General features: G+C 35.9%; 1 protein-coding gene across 2 annotated transcripts in view; it reads left to right on the top strand.

The window, feature by feature from the left end:
* Positions 1-16,907, top strand: part of SLC44A1 (solute carrier family 44 member 1) — a 201,208-nt gene that overhangs the window by 141,140 nt on the left and 43,161 nt on the right. For both annotated transcript variants that reach the window (XM_027859730.1, XM_027859732.1), the window contains exons 5-7: positions 2,181-2,274; positions 13,983-14,152; positions 16,270-16,359. In XM_027859730.1, the coding sequence (XP_027715531.1) occupies positions 2,181-2,274; positions 13,983-14,152; positions 16,270-16,359 (354 nt within the window). The remainder of the gene's footprint in view (positions 1-2,180; positions 2,275-13,982; positions 14,153-16,269; positions 16,360-16,907) is intronic.

Below are 16,907 nucleotides of genomic sequence, written 5' to 3' on the forward strand. Positions count from 1 at the left end.
AGTTGTCTTTGGCATTCATGGGTTGAGAAGTCTGGAAACCGCCACAGCTGCCTGTGATTCAGCCCTGTGAGGCCTGCTCCAGGTTCGCTGCTGCCTGCGTGCCCATGCCAAAGTGTGGTCCTCTCCCCGCCCAGGACATTATACCTTTCTGATCAACTATCCAGGTTGTCTTGGGCTGGAAATTTGTTTCACTCTGTCTTTTTGTGGGTTCTGCTGTTTTAGAATTTGTTTAGAGCCATTTTTTACAGGTATTTGAAGGGGTTTGGGGAAGAGCTCAAGCAAGTCACTGCTTTCACTCTGCCCCCATAATTAGCAGTTCTGAAAAAAGATCTGGGTTTGTTTTGTTTTTGTTTTGTAGACTGCATGGTCAATATGAATTAGCAGTGTGATATGGAAGGTCCACAAATTAGTGCCAGCTTGGGTCATGTTAAGAGGAGTATAGATTTCAGGACGAGGGAGTGATATTCCCACTGTATTTTGCCCTCATCAGACCTCAACTGGAGTATTGTGTTCAGTTGTGGGTGCCACAGTTTAAGAAGGATGCTTATAAGATGTGTAGTATTCAAAAAAGGGACTGTGAAGGTGGTGAAGTGCCTTGAGTTCATAGCATATAAGGATCCGTTGAAGGAACTGGGCATATTTAGCCTGGAGAAGAGAAGACTTAGAAGGAATTTGATAGATTTCTTTAAGTATTTGAATGGTTGTCATGTGGAGAAAAAAATTAGGCTTGCTAGGCTAGATAGCAGAAGGCAGAACTGATGAGACTTGAAAGTTGAAAAGAGACCATTTTAAGTCTGACATCAGGAAAACTTCCCAACAGAGATACCCAGAAGTGGAACTGGCTGCTTAGAGGTGGTGGAATGCCCCTCCTTAGAGTTCATCAGCTTTTTGGTATGTTACCCTGGGGATTCCTTTCATGTACGGTTTGGACCAGGGGTGGGGAACCTGTAGGCTCAAGGCCACATGTGGCCCTCTAGGTCCTCAAGTGTGGCCCTTTGATGAATCCCAAACTTCACAGAACAAATCCCCTTAATGAAAGGATTTGTTCTGTAAAACTTGGAGTAGTCAAAAGGCCACACTTGAGGACCTAGGCATCTAGGCCCAGGTTCCCCACCCCTGGTTTGGACCATACATTCATGTATGGTTACTGAAGTCCCTTCCAACTCTTAAATTCTGTGATCTCTAAGGACCCTTCTAGCTCTAAATTCTAGCTCTTCATGTTTCCTTAACCAGTCAACATTTACTGAAATGAATCATTTAAAGAACACTGGACCGTTTGCTAGCTTATTAACCTAACAGATTAACAAGTAAACTATTTCCTGTATCAATATAATAATGTTTTGATGACTTTTTCTTTCTGAAATAAATAGATCATGTATTATATAATTCATTAGATTATAGAAATCTAATTTTCAGAAAAAAATTAGGCAGAATTTTACACAACTAAATAGTAAAAAATCATTATATTATGGAATTGACCTAGGCTTTTGGGAATCAGGGAATCCACTTAATAGAGTTTTATTCTATTTACCTCCACTATAGCGATTTGAAGAAACAACTAGATGGCTCAGGGGATAGAGAGCTGGGCCTGGAATCAGGAAGACCTGAGTTCAAATCTGGACTTAGATACTTCCTAGCTGTGTGACCCTGGGCAAATCATTTAACCTCTATTTGCCTTAATCCATTGGAGACAGAAATGGCAAATCACTCCAGTATCTTTGCCAAGAAAACCCCATGGACTTCATTGACGTGCTGTGATCTATGGGGTTATAAAAGTCAGACATGACTGACCAACAGTAATAATAGCTATTTGCTGTGGCTCCTTTTACATGAAAAAAAGTCATGTCTCTTGATAATTCAGATTCCCTTTTTTTGGTTCAAAGCATGAATGTCTCCTTGTTGGTCATTTGAAAATAGTTTTAACAACATTTTATTACATTTTATTACATTTACAATCATTGAAATATATATTTTAAAGACATTTTTAAGAATCCAAAGGCTTCATAAATTTGGTTAGTGGATTTAGAACATTTCAGTAATCATAATTATAAAGCCAGCTAAAATAGCTTAATTGACTGAAACATTAACATGAATTAAAACAGTAAGGCAGAGAGAGAAATGTATTAAGACTACAGTTTCATCACGGTGTTTTGTTTTGTTTTGTTTTGTTTTTCCAACAGGCTCTGCTTTATGTGTCTACAACTTAAAGCCATCAGAGTACAGTACACATTCAAAAGCCTCTGTTCTCTGCCCCAAACTCCCAGTTCCTGAGAGGTAAATTTAATTGCATTGTTTAACTGTTGTGGGCTTTTTTTCCTTTTTGGTAGGGGGTGGGGGGCCAAGCAAAGGAAAAAAATATGTGACATTTTAAACTATACATTCTTAGGGAAAATAGGTTATGTTTGTCATAAAGTTGAATTATACTCTGAAATCATATTTCTAAAAGATTATGATATAAAAATTCCTACCTAGAATTGGTAGAATGATAATAGCTTGTGTTTCTGTGGTGTACTAAAGTTTACAAAATGGTTTCCTCACAGTAGCTCTGGAAGGTTCATAATGCAAGAATTTTTATCCCCATTTTAAGGATAATGAAGCATTCTCAAAGAACTTAAGCCACTTGCCCAGGGTAACATTACTGTTATATTTTGAAGCCATTATTCAATCCAAGGTCTCTTTTGATTCCAAGTTCAGCACTCTTTATGCTGTGCTACACTGCAAAGAAATATGATGTAGCTCTCAGTAGTGACATTGATATTTTCCTATTTAGACTCTCAACCTTGTAGTCAAGTTATATATTTATGTATTTGTGGACCTGACCTGTGATTTTATTGATATCAAGAATTCCCAGTAAACAGACTCCCACTATTGATGCAGATAGGTAACTGTTCTGGAATAGACAGTCTGAATTGTTGCTTAGGATACTGAAATATTAAGTGAATTCCCCAAGATCACACTTATGGTAAGTGTCAGAGGTAGCATTTGAACTCACATAATATACCAGAATCAGTACTCTTTGTACTCTTGTACCAAATTGCCTTTCAATCTCAGGAATAAAAACTCATAGATTCCAAAGTCTTTTAGAAGGCTGTTCTTACACAAACATATATGTATCACACACGTTATATGTGTAGATATATATGTATGTGTATATATACATATATATTACATTGTTTGGTTCCATTTTTATTTATGTTTTTAAACTTTAAAACATGGTAGATAATTATCTTCTCATAACACATAATATATTTAACCCATATCTCTTAATGGTGAGATATTTTCAACAGCAAATTGGATTGGATAGAGTGCTAGCCTTTGGAGATCAAGAGACCTGGGGTTGAATACTCTCAGACACTTATGAGCTGTGTTGCCTCAGAACCTCAGTTTCTTTGTTTGTAAAATGACACCAATACTTGTACTACCTACCTCATAGAATGTAGAAAGCACATCATACAACTTAAAATGCTATATTAATGTGGATTGTTGTTATTCATATTTCAAGGTGCTAATTTCTGTAATGAAGACTTCTTATGTGGTCTTATTGCTTGAGATTACCCAAGAGTTTATGTATTTGATTTATAGAGCAAAATCTTATTAAGGAATCAGATTCTCAGAATACCATATGATACTTCCATTGAATATCATAAGACTGGGAATATTAGGCAATTTTGAGAGTGAATTTGTAGAAGAGGTTGCCTTAGATTAGTTGAAAAAGGATCACCAATTATTATAGGATTCTCTTTCTACTCATACTTTTTTTTCTTTTGCTTAAACCAATTATATGCATTTAATAGGAAATGATCTTTCATGGCCACTGGTAAAAGTACTTCAAAAATAAAGTGGGAAAATATTAGAGTAATATGGTATCAGCTGCTATTCAACTGCATAATCCCTAGTGGACCATTCTGCTGCCCTGTTTCCTACTCTACTCCCATTCAGGACTTGAAAATGTGATTTTACAGAGGAATACAGTGTTAATCTCACAACAGTGAGATTGTGTGATATATTCATGTGTAGGTGTCGTTGTATTCTAGATGAAAATTTTCTAGCACATTTCTCAGAAGACACATTTCCCACCTGCCTCTGCCCACCACTCATCCACGTGGGGCTAAGAAGTTTTGAAAAAAACTCAGAAATTCTTTTAATCCATCCCTTAATAATGGCTTACTGCCATGCCCAAACCATTCAAGAAAGTGTTTCTACTATCCCTAAAAACATCTCCAGTTTCCCATACTAGCTTGTTCTAGTTGCTCACAGTCTATTGTCTCTTCTCAACTAAAACCTATGTATTTGAAATCAAAAGAAAAGAGATAGTAGAGAACTCTCAAGAGAAGATGTAACTAAGGGTACAATTAATTTTGTTGTTATTAATAGTTATGTTTTAAATAGTTAATATTGTTGTGTATTATTATATGATATATTATTAATAAGTAAGATATAGTATAATATATTAACACAAATAATATTATGTTATAATGTAGTTATATTGCATATAGTTAATTTTGTTATGACAAAGACAAAAGGAGAGTTTTCATCAAAAGGAGAATAACAGATGAAACAGGACTTGGAGAAGACTCTGTAATGTGGTTTGGTCTTTGGAGAAACCTGCAGTATCTCAGCTAAAACAGAGAGAATAAAGTTGAAATATAGGAATTTGTTTAGGTAAAAATAGTTGTATATTGTTAAGGAAAATGAAAGAATTAAAACTAATTTGGAAAAGAAATATATTTTGGACTTTTTTCCTGTAATAGTCTTTTTTTCCTTGCCTTCTAGGTGTCCTTTGCATGATTTCCAGCATATCATGTCCTTCCTAATAATGGGACTAGCTCCCATTCTTACAGCACTTTGAATTCAACAAAGGGCTTTCCTCACAACCACCCTAGTAATAAGCAAGTTATTGCAAGTGGTAATATCTGCTGTGTAGACTCAGAACTTGAATTTCATAGAAGTTAAGTGACTGATCCAGTGTTACACAGAAAGCAATTGTTAGAACTCACGTTTGAACCCAGAGAGAAGTCAATGTGAAACAGGGCTCAGGAGACTTAGGAGCCAGCTCTGACATTTCCTACCTTTGTTACTTTAAGCAAGTCTCTTAATCTTCCTGGGCCTTACTTTCCTCATCTATAAAACAAGGGGCTTGGACTAGATGGCCTCCAAGTTCTCTTGTTCAAGTTCAAGTTCTTCTCTAGATCCAGGTTCCTAAGATCTGATCTAGTACGACGCTCACGGCACCCCGTCTGTTATAGAGGAGAGCAGTCTGATAAACTAATTTACAAGAAAGTGTTAGTTACTTATAATAGTTTAATGTGTTACTCCTCTTGGGAATATTTGTTTTTCCAAAGAGCACTCATGGAAAGGGCAATGCTCAGCTCAATGGAATCAATCTCTAATGGTGACATTTTCAGCCCTGTGGCCCCAGGGGAAAAGAGATGTTCTGCCTCCTTATAAGGCCAGCTTTCCTCCACAGCCAGAGGGAGCAAGAATAGGGGAAATACATCAAAGACATGATAAATAACTACCAGCTGAAAGAAAATGTTAATTTGTTGGAATGAAATTAAAAATTGAAGAAAGAGGTACAGGAACAGAAGAGGGAAAAAGATTGATAATGGTAGGAATAAGACAGGAGAAATAAAAATAAATTTTTATTCTAATTAGATTTGCAACTGATGTGCTTTGTGACTTTTATAAGCTGGAAAGATGTTGCCAGAAATATTTATTGCTACATTTTCTTAAACAATTAATTTTACATGGAGATTTTCTGCAGTTGTGTTTACAGACATTTTAATAATTATGCAGGTTGCAGATTCCTGCCTTCTAATATGATACTGCTCTCAAGTCACCATCCCTATGACCACCAACTGCTTTCAGTTAAAAAGTAATATTTTAAAACCAGGTGTGTTAAACATTTTTTGATGCTTCATCATATCTTGAGGGTGTTCATTAATTTGTATTATTACTTAATGAACTTAAAGGGTAATGGGTGAGGTGTTTGCTTAGCTAAAATACTATTTGTCTTTGAAAAATCTTTTTTTTTTCCATTTTTACTAAATAAGCTGGCATAGTACTTGTTATATTTTCTTCTGGTTACTCGAGCTTCCAACAAATGTGATAAAGCAGCAGATTTTTAATGGAAATATATACTCCTCTTAAGCCTCCAGAATTGAGGCCTCAAAAGGTAGCAGAAGTTTTCATTAATAGTTCCTTGTTTTTGTTCTTTCTTTTTGAGTAAGAAACATAGTGTCTTAAGAAAAAAATCGTAAAGTAGAAACAAGTTCCATGGCCTGTATTCTCCAAATTGTTGTTTGTTCAAGGAGGCTTGAAAAATCTCTTATATTACATTACTTGAAATATATCATTTAATTGATAAACATAAAAGATAAGTAATTCCAGGACTCTGATGACTAAGATTTTTAAGTACTCCATATATGATAAAACTGTGTATTATAAGTGATGGGGTGGGGGGAGAGTCTTTCTAAGCAATGTAGTTTATCTTTTTAAATATGAAGTTTAATTTTTCACCTAAGGGTTTACTTTTATTTTTAGTAAGTTGGTCCAAATATTGATATTCCCTCCACTTTCCTGTTTGTAACATATCCATTGGAACAGAGAGCAGAACATTGTTAAGACCATGAGCCAAACATTCAATCAGCATGGGTTGATTTCAGACTTTATAGTTTAGAACTGTCTATTAATTTAACAACTGACATGGATCAAGTCACATGGTTGTAGAGTTATTATCACAGTTTTCTAATTTGTGGTTGACTAATTGTGCGGCTTCTATTCTTAATGTGCTTTGTTTTTAAGTTTTGAGGGGTTTTCTTACATATATTCTGTTTTTACACCACCTTCAATGCCCAGTATATCTATCCCCCCATGCATGCAGAGAACCATCCCCTATAATCAAAAACAAAAAAGAAAGAGGGAAAATAGTTTAGCAAAATTAATTAATATATCAAGTTCCATCATTTCTGCTATGTTCCACCACCATTGTTACCTGCCTTTTTATAGCAAGGTGGAAGATGGTACATTTTCATATCCTTCTTTATGATCCTGTGTTTACCATGGAGCTCTTGGCTACAGTAGCTCAGTTTTGCATTACCACCTTTTGCCCATTCCACCACTGAGGTACAGGGATAGAGAGTAAAGCTGGAAGGTTTAGTTCTATGTTTTTAAAAAAAAAAGTTATAAGATCATAGAAGAAAACAAAAGGTACAAAGGGGGATACAAACAAATTTTTGTTACAGGTTTTTTGAATTTAAAATATATGGAATAATGTATGTATACATACTTTAAAATGTATGACAAGTTCACAGGGTTTTTTCTGAGTTCTTTAAAATGTTGACTATAGTGGGCATTTTCATATTCATTGTAGAATAGGAAAAGAGAATTGCACACAACATGATCTAACAATTTTTATACAATGTAAGAGTGAATTGCATTAACAAGACCTAGATCACTCACCAGTACCACTTGAAAAATGAGAAGTTAAATTCCTATTTCTTTACATTTGAATCAGATGGCTGGTCCCAGTGTTTTCAAATCCTTAGTTATCTCTACTGCTGTTGCAATTTGATGATGATTTGTAATCATATCATAGTTAGAGGTGGACAGGATTTCAGAAATAATCAAGTCTAGGGGTTCCATACTCCCATTCAGTTTTAAAGGAAATAAATTACAGAATTTACCATGCATTTGCACATAAGAAATAAATAGGTTAATTTAGTAGGCTAGTATAGTCATAGACTAAATATTCCTGTACTCCCTTGATAAGCTTCTTGTACCCCCTTGGGATATGTGCATCCTAGGCCGGGAACTCTTCATCTAGTCCAGTTCTTGCATTTGAAAAATGAGGAAACTAAAGCCTTTGTGACTTTGCCTACACCAGAGGTGGGGAACCTGTGGCCTCCAGGCCCTCAAGTGCGGCCCTTTGAATCCAAACTTCACTGAATGAATTAAAGTTTGGATTCAGTCAAAGGGCTACACTTGAGGACCTAGAAGATCACATGTGGCCTGGAGGCCACAGGTTCCCCACCCTTGGCCCTAAACTGATACTACTAATGAGGTGCAGAACCTGGACTAGGACACAGATCTGCCATAGTCATTTTTTCCATTGTATCCCACTTACATTGTCTTCCGTTTGCCTAAATAGAAAAGTAAAATATGCACTATTGACAGCTTAATCCTCCTGCTCTTAAGTTTACACAGCTTTCCTAGTAGAATTTTAAAGACTTTAGAAAGCGTCTAATCTAATCCCTGCATTTCATAGGTCCAGAGGGATGGAGTAACTTCGCAAAGTCAGGTAGTAGGTTAATGGGAGATCTAGCACTTAGAACCTAGGTCTCTTGAATCCCACTCTACAGTTTCTCCATTATACCTGAAAGAAATGCAGAAAGACTAGTGTTAGAGCAAATTAACTATTACCAATCAGATTGAAATGATTTGTGTTTCAGTGTATAGCTGTAAAATACGTACATATATATATATACGTATGTGTGTGTATGTGTATGTATATAAATCATGGTTTATATGAACCCAGGAGATACTAAGTGAGGCCTTATCTGAGTTCTAATACCTATCTCTTGTGTTTACTTATCAAATAGGAAAAAAGGAAAGTAGAAAGGTTGGATCTAGAAATTGAATTGGTTTTAGAAATAGGAAGAAGACCATCAGAGTCCTTGAGATTAGTGTAGTTATCATAATCCAGGACTAAACAAAATTGTCATTATTAGGGGTAAGAAAGGCAAGTAATGAAACTTAGGAGACTGGATTGTAATAGCTAGGACAATAAACAGGATTGAATAAGAGGCCTGATATGGACTTAGAGAGGTTAAGACCAAACTTCACCTAAGCAAGTGCCTGAAGAATATTTAAAATTAGGTAGGGATAAAAACAGAGGCAATAACCTTCATTCAAAATTAGGAGATGGAAATAATAGGTGATCAGAATAGTTGCTTAATATGGTGAGTCAGCATTCAGATTTTAAAGATTGAGTTTTTGAAGCGTGTGTGTGTGTGTGCGTGTGTGTGTGTGTGTGTGTGTAGACACTGAAATAGAGGAAGAGCTCAGATCCCCAAATTACATTTTAAGAAGCTCGAATACCCCAGATTACATCTTTTATGGGAGTAGCTATAGTAAGAAATTACACTGGACTCAAGTGTTTGAGATAATAATGGAAGCACAAAACACCTGTACTCTAGAATTAATTGCTCCCTTTTCAGTTCACCTTAGGGATAGGAGAGGATGGGAGGAGGAGAAGGTGAAATGGGATGCTGGGAAGCTACAGGGGTAAAGAAAATAAATTTACTAAGATCTCCAATTAGGAATGACAACAAAGGGAGAGGACAGTTGTGTTCATGTCATCAGGTAACCACAGACATATGCATGAGCACACAGATAACTACAGTTATGCAGCCGTCTTCGCAATGTGGTACAACTATCTGAAAAGGGCAGAATACAGATAAGGAGGGGAAGCAAGAGAACCAAGCCTAGCTTGTTTCTTTTTTATTTATTTATTTAGGCAATTGGGGTTAAGTGACTTGCCCAGGGTCACACAGCTAGTAAGTGTCAAGTGTTTGGTCTGAGGCTGAATTTGAACTCAGGTCCTCCTGTCTTCAGGGCTGGTGCTCTATCCACTGCGCCACCTAGCTGCCCCCATTTTTTAAAATTTTTTTTTTTTAATTTCCTACCTTGTTTCAAGTAGTATTCTCAACATATAAGAACTTCAAGTTAAAGAATAATGACTTGAAATATGAAAAAAACATGCTAATCCTTTAAAAAAGAAGAGATAGTAATTACTGCATTTACTGTTAAAGATATATGCAGTGACATTTTAGATGCAGAAATTTTCTTTCATGATTGTTAAATGTAGTATAATGAAAAAAATTAATAATAGATTTGAAGCTAGAAGACCTAGATTCAAATTCCACCTCTTCTGTCTGCTTCTTATATGACTTTCAACAAGTAACTTAACTTCTGGGTTTCATTTTCCTTATCTACAAAATTAGAAGATTGGACTAAAAGCTCTGTGAGCTCCTGTGTATGTTGGAGCTGAGAGTGTAGGCTCATAATTTGAGCTTTATAGCTCAAAGTTCCCCCCCTTCTTTGACCTAAAAAGTACCCAATCATTCTTTTAAAGGAATTTCAACCTCTGAGGCCCTGGATATAGAAAATGCATATGTAAAGTTTGTATCCTCTATGCTAATCATTTTAGACATGACTAAAGAGAGATAATGTTAATGATCTTTGAATACATGCATGTGCACACCCATACGCGCGCAGGCGCGCGTGCACACACACACACACCACTCCCATAATAATAATAATGATAGCTAATAGTACCGACTATGTACCAGGCGTTGTGCTAAGTTCTTTACAAATATTATCTCATTTGATGGCTCACAATAACAGCTCTGCAAGGTAGGTGCTATTATTATCCCCATTTTACAGATGAGGAAACTAAAGCAAATGAGGTTATTTGACTTGCCCAAAGTCACACAGCTAGTCAGTACCTAAAAGTCGGATTTGAACTCAGGTCTTCCTGACTCTGGGCTAAACTTTATCCACTGTGTTACCTATCTGCCTCAGCTGCTGCTCCTTTCACAACAGTGGTTCTCTAGAACGCCTGCTTGGATATCAAGACATTGAGACTGAGTTGCTAAGATAGTTTATTACTAATAAGTATCCAAATGGGTTCCTGCCTGCAGGTACAGGTCAGAATTTCTGTGCTTAGGCTTTAACTGTAGACACACTCTCATAGCCTCTTCTGGTCAGTTACAAATGCTCTGAATTCCTGATAGCCTAGAAGAGTCTCCAAAGAATGGTATGTTAACTCCCTTTGTAGCCTGCTGGTCTGAAAAAACCGCTAGAGATTGTTTTGTTAGCTCTTACTAACCAGCTATTGGAATCCTCTGGTAGCTACACATATAAGATGCCCCAGAGAGAGCCAATAAAATTGGATAAACATGTCTTTTATATACCCTAAAAATTCCTTAAACATTAAAATTCTTACAGGTACAATTTGCCCTGAGAAGACCATAATGTATACATGCAGTGAAACCAATTTAAACCATAAAGTGTTTAATTGTTGCACATAGCTAAGAAATGCTTTACAAGGCAGGCTCATTTTTTTTTAAAACGAGCTGGTTGATATGTTTGTGTATCTCTGGGACAAAGATGTTGATTGCCAGTGAGTTTTAGGCTTCTGTCCTCAGTATCTGATCTGGACTTGTGGTCCTGAGATGTCATCAAATAATGGATCATCTTAAGCTAGAGTGATATTGTACAAGTTACATAGATAGCTAATTTAGGTCAAAGTGCAGAATGTTAAAGCTAAGAGTCTAATGCTACTAACTAAATAATAACTTTATATGATCATTTAAAGTTTCCAGTAGACTTTACATTGATTAATTTTAAAGCCTTGTCAGATAGCTAGTTGAGGTATTATTATCCCAATTTTACAGATGTAGAAACAGGTACAGGGAAATTTATTATTCCACATTCCACACAGTGCTTTCTAAGATATATATCTTTAACAGTAAATGCAGTAATTACTATCTCTTCTTTTTTTTAAAGGATTAGCATGGTTTTTTTCTTCATATTTCAAGTAGTTTTTCTTTAACTTGAAGTTTTTCTATGTTGTGAACACTATTTGACCTGTCCATGATCACATAGCTAGTAAATGTCAAAGCCAAAACTTGAACCCAAGTCTTTCTTACTGGAAGTTAAAAGGCACAATCAAAAGAAAATGCTAGAATCTTACAGAGATATTTTCTTAATTCTGGTGACAGGACCCATGAAGAAGAAAATTTATATGGGGTGGGTGGAGGGAGAGAGAGAGAGAGGAGGGAGGGAGAGGGAGGAACAGGAGAGAGACAGGAGGGTAGGGTAGGAAGAGAGAGCTGGTACAGGGTGAATATTATCAGCCCTTTAAAAGTTCCAGATAAGGAGCCAAGATTCACTCCTCATTGGCAACCTCTGGTTACTTCTGAAAAGATGCCTTGTGTTTTCTTATTTAGAAAGGTTAGCCTGAGATAAGTTAACAAAGATCGTATGACCTGATAACTATTAGATCATTAGAGAGAGTAGGTCTTTGGTCAGAAAATGAAAAATTTCATCACTGATTCATGTTCCCCCAGGAAGCCTGAGGATTCTAGTTTCCTGGAATTTCAGTGACAATATCAAATTTTGACATTTAGCAGTAAGCTAAGACAAATTAGTCATGTAAGTAGTGAGCATTGGTTTATTATTGGACATTACACACAGTGCTTTCCAAGGTATATTTCAGGCCAAGAAAATGTTTTGTTTACCAGTAAATAAAAATCAAAAGACTATTGCTGTTCAGACTGGTGGGCAGCTTTCCTGAGGTAGAGCAACAGCATTCAAAGCTGGAGGGTTTTATTTCTCTCCTGATACCAAATTGCTTTTCTATAAAGCATAAAATTACCTCTTGTTGATCACATGGATGGTTTTGTCTTAGTAGCATGCTCTCTTTCTTGTACTTAAATACTAACGGAGAAGGCAAAATAAATACCCACTTTACTTAGAGATCCCTTGGATAGAATGGGTTCCTTAAGTATGCTTTAATTACCAGTAAAAGTAATTCTGCTTTGTTTTTCAGATAGGGAACTTAAGACAGAGAAATAGTGTGACTTTCTGCTAGTCAAGTACACACTGAGATTCTAATGAACCTTAGGAACTTGGTTCCTAGCCCTGTAATCTTAATGATAATGATGGTGATGATAGCTGCCGCTCATATAACTCTCTAAGATATAGAGAGCAGTTGTGTGTTTTACCTCATTTGATCCTCAAAATAATATTGTACTGCAGGCACTACCTGCATTGTTATCACCATTCTGCAATTGAGGAAACAGATTCAGATAGGTGAACCGTTAGTGACTTGTCCAGGGTCACATCTGTGAGTGTTTGAGGCAAGATTTAAACCCAAGTTTTCTTGACTTCATGTCCATGCTGCCTTATCTTAACAATTAATTGGGTCACCAAAGGATGTGAACTTAGAAATAGAAATTAATAATTTAGTCATAGACAGATATATTACAATTGTCCTAAAATAGTTAAATACTTAGAACTTTCTCTTTTAAAATAAAAGCTCAGGTCCCTCAATAAGCATTTATCAAGCACATACTCAATACTTACATGATTGTGTGTGATGCACGAGTGTACAAATAGACTCTCTAATAGTATAAAATTAAATTTATAGATGGTGCGATCACTGCTATCTTCTTTACAGTACTTCGTTTTGATTAGCTATGTGCCATTCTCACAGAGTATACCTCAAATACAACAGAACCCTTTCATAGCATGGATAGCTCGATATTACAAAATCCAGCTATTCCTTGGGTTAAATTATGCCTTCCATACAGAGCAGCCGTAAACAGTATTAGTCCAATGATAGCATGGTTAACTTAAGCTGGGAAGGATATTACTTGTGCCACACTAACACCAGGGTATTAAAAGGGTTTCACCAGACTGTTTCAGAGAAAAGTTGTTAATGGGGTGGCACCTTCCAGGCAAAACTGTGTGATATTTTTATCACTTAAATAGGCCAGAAATTAATTCTCAATTCAATGAAAGATATAGTTTTGAGTTGTTTTATCATCTGCCACTTGATTGACAAATATCTAAACTTAGGAGTGTAAGTCTTTGATTTTACTTTTGGTTTGATTTTGTGTATGTGTTGGGTTTTTTGTTTGTTCATTTTCAGAAGGGGGAGGGTAATATTATCTGTGGGAATATACACTCTACCCTCTCTGTAAGGTTTGTTGTAAGAACTGCATCATTCCCCATTACAGCCATCCTCATTCCAGAGCATCTGTGCATTAACTTCTGCACTTTTGGCTCCTTTCATTGGTGTGAAGAGGGTGGAGTGTATTGCATCTATTCACCTTTCATTTGTGTGTTTGATGTGGCATTTATATTAAGTAGGAGTAATTTTTTTTCTGATTTTTTTTTTCTTGTGTCACCAGTGCACCTATTCCATTCTTCCATCGCTGTGCTCCTGTGAACATTTCCTGCTATGCCAAGTTTGCAGAGGCCCTGATCACCTTTGTCAGTGACAATAGTGTCTTACACAGGCTGATTAGTGGAGTAATGACCAGCAAAGAAATTATATTGGGACTTTGCTTGTTATCACTAGGTAATTGTTTTTCTCATTCTTAGCTATTACATAGAACTGCAGTAGGAGACTGTTCTGTTCTTTGGCCAGAGTATGAATAAAAATTGGTGATAAGTCTTCAGGAAATATATAAACTACTCAGAGTGACAAGGACTGCTTCAAAGTATATTTACTTGTACTCTGAAATTCACTCCCTCTTTTTCTTTTTGTGGAGATAGCTTTTTCAGAATTTGACCAGCCTTTGACTAATGGCGCCCTTTTGTTATATAGGGGCAGTGCCTTCACAATACTGTGTCTTCAACCTGCTTCCAGAAAACCTATCTTTTAAAAGAAAATAGGAGACAGTCAGTAGTTGTATGTGTCTGATAGTTTGGAAATGAGTTTTGTTGATGGTGCCTTATAAGTATTTTTTTTTTCTTGTGTTACATCAAAGTGTCACTGTGAATTTAAGAAAGCCCTACTCATTGACTATTGAGTTTCCTGGACATGAAGTAGACTTTAAGATGAAAAGTGTTCTCACTTTATTTTTCAAATAAAAACTCTGCAGATTAAAATACAATTAGATATATCTAACTATATTTAATACCACACTTTCCAAACTAGTAATATCTTAGTTGGGACCTATAAATTATAATAGGAATGAGTGTGTCCTTTATCATATTACTATATCATACTATATGTACCAATGAGTACTATATTAAACCTGTTGACTTCAGTTACAGAATGAAGAGAAAATCTATCCAAGATTTTCTTGCAATTATGGAGTATTTTTGCTCAGGTCACACTGACCCAATTGAAATAATACTCTCTGTGTGAAAAATCTTCTGTGTTATTTAAGATTTCCATCTGTGTTGATCTTGTCTACTTATTGCAAAATTTAAGACTAATAATTCAGAATATTTATTTGGGTTTGCAGATGGCCCAGAGAAAACTAGAAGACCCCTCTACTTCTATAATAATTATTGCTATATTATTTGATACCAAGTTCCTTGTGTATTTAAACACTGTAAAAAATAAAAATTCACAGGCTATAAAATCAGTGGTTGTCATATTGTATAGTATTAGTCTTTTACAATTGCTTAACATTGTCACTGGTGGTCACTTTTATATCAGAATAGTTTTATTTTTAACACACATATTATATATCCATGAATATAATATATATATTTTTAAAAATAGGAATATTTTAATTATCTTGTTTGTGCCTTTAGTTGTTGTGGGATGCTATGACAAAATATGATCAAGCTATGTGTTTCTGAAATACAGCTGTCCGTGATCATGATTCCCCTTTTTTTCCTTTTGACACACTGAACTCCAGACTGTGTCACAGGCAGCAGAGTTTACTTCACAACTCTTTTGTACTTTCTTTGAATGAAAAGCTCTCACAAAGTGCCTGACCTCACTTTGAAAGCAAAACCAGTTGCAAGTTGGGGGTGGGAGGGAAGGGGATAGGACATTGCATTTATGAGCCACCCCATGGGTGAACGTGCAGCTTTTTATGTTAATTATAAATCTTAAAATAGTAGAAATGAGTAGAGAGTAAAGACAATGTAGTATATTCCTTTATGTCCCCAAGTAGAGCCTTCACTAAACTGTTTGATCTTAATCTGAATGCATTTGCTACTTAATTGAATCAACCTATCTAGATGGAAGTAATTTTTTTCTTATTACAAACATGATATGTCATAACTGTCTACATTTCTTTGTTGGCATGTGTGTGTGCATGTGAGTTCTACCCTGCTGCCTTTTGAGAGAGATGACCTGCTTCCTTCCCTGTGACAAATCCACACTAGTCATTGTGTGCTCATTAAGTCACCAAATGCATCTGCATGGATTTTTGTCTCTTGTTTACATATGCACAGTTTGTTCTTTTGTTTTAGTTGTTACTGTTTTTCAAATGGCAGAAGTAGCTAATTCAAAATGATAACACAGCTAAGGTTTTTCCTTCTTATCCCAGTGGAAGTTATACATTAGTCACTTCAGAGAATGTGTATTTTTTTCTGAGAAGGAACTCCTCTCCCTCAGCTACTATTGATTGAAATGTACTAATACTAAGTATTTCTCTTAGTATTTTATTGTAATTTCGAGTAGTTGCCCTCTGTCTTCCTTGGAATAATTGCTCTCTGTCTTCCTTGCAGTTCTGTCCATGATTTTGATGGTGATAATTAGGTACATATCCAGAGTACTCGTATGGATCTTAACAATTCTGATCATATTGGGTTCACTTGGTAAGCTGTTAATTTCTTTATTGTTGAGAAATTTGACTTGACTGTTAATATTTACACTTAATTCCCCATCATTGCTAATAGGTATAACACTCTTAATGAACTTCTTTTGAGCCTCATGGACTCATTTCTATTGCCAGGTGTCTATTATAAACTGTGTAACATCTAGAAGGTAAACTTGAAATTTAAGAATTTCTAGATGGACCTTCCCAAATACAGTTCTGTCACTCTTACTTAGAGTTATAGATCACTGATTCAGATAAAATGGGAGGTTCATTGGTACTGGAAATAAGAGGAAGAAGAGAGGCCGAAGAGGAGATGCTGTAAGGAAAAGCAAGCAGTTGGATGTTTTCTCCTGCCATATGTAATATGATATGCCCTCCCTTCTTCCCTTTTGTCTTTTCTTTCATTTTATTTCTTCCAGCATACTTCCCTTGTCAGGTGAGTTGGCTCTTCTTTCCTTTTCACTTTTGCGCTTCTCAGTGTCTGAAGCAGCCCCTTCCGAGGTGTTGCAGCTCCCTCTAGTTGGCAAGTGTTACTGGTGTGGTGGA

Source organism: Vombatus ursinus, unplaced genomic scaffold (genome assembly GCF_900497805.2).
Source record: "Vombatus ursinus unplaced genomic scaffold, bare-nosed wombat genome assembly UNPS02014171.1, whole genome shotgun sequence".
NCBI classification, from domain to species: Eukaryota; Metazoa; Chordata; class Mammalia; order Diprotodontia; family Vombatidae; genus Vombatus; species Vombatus ursinus.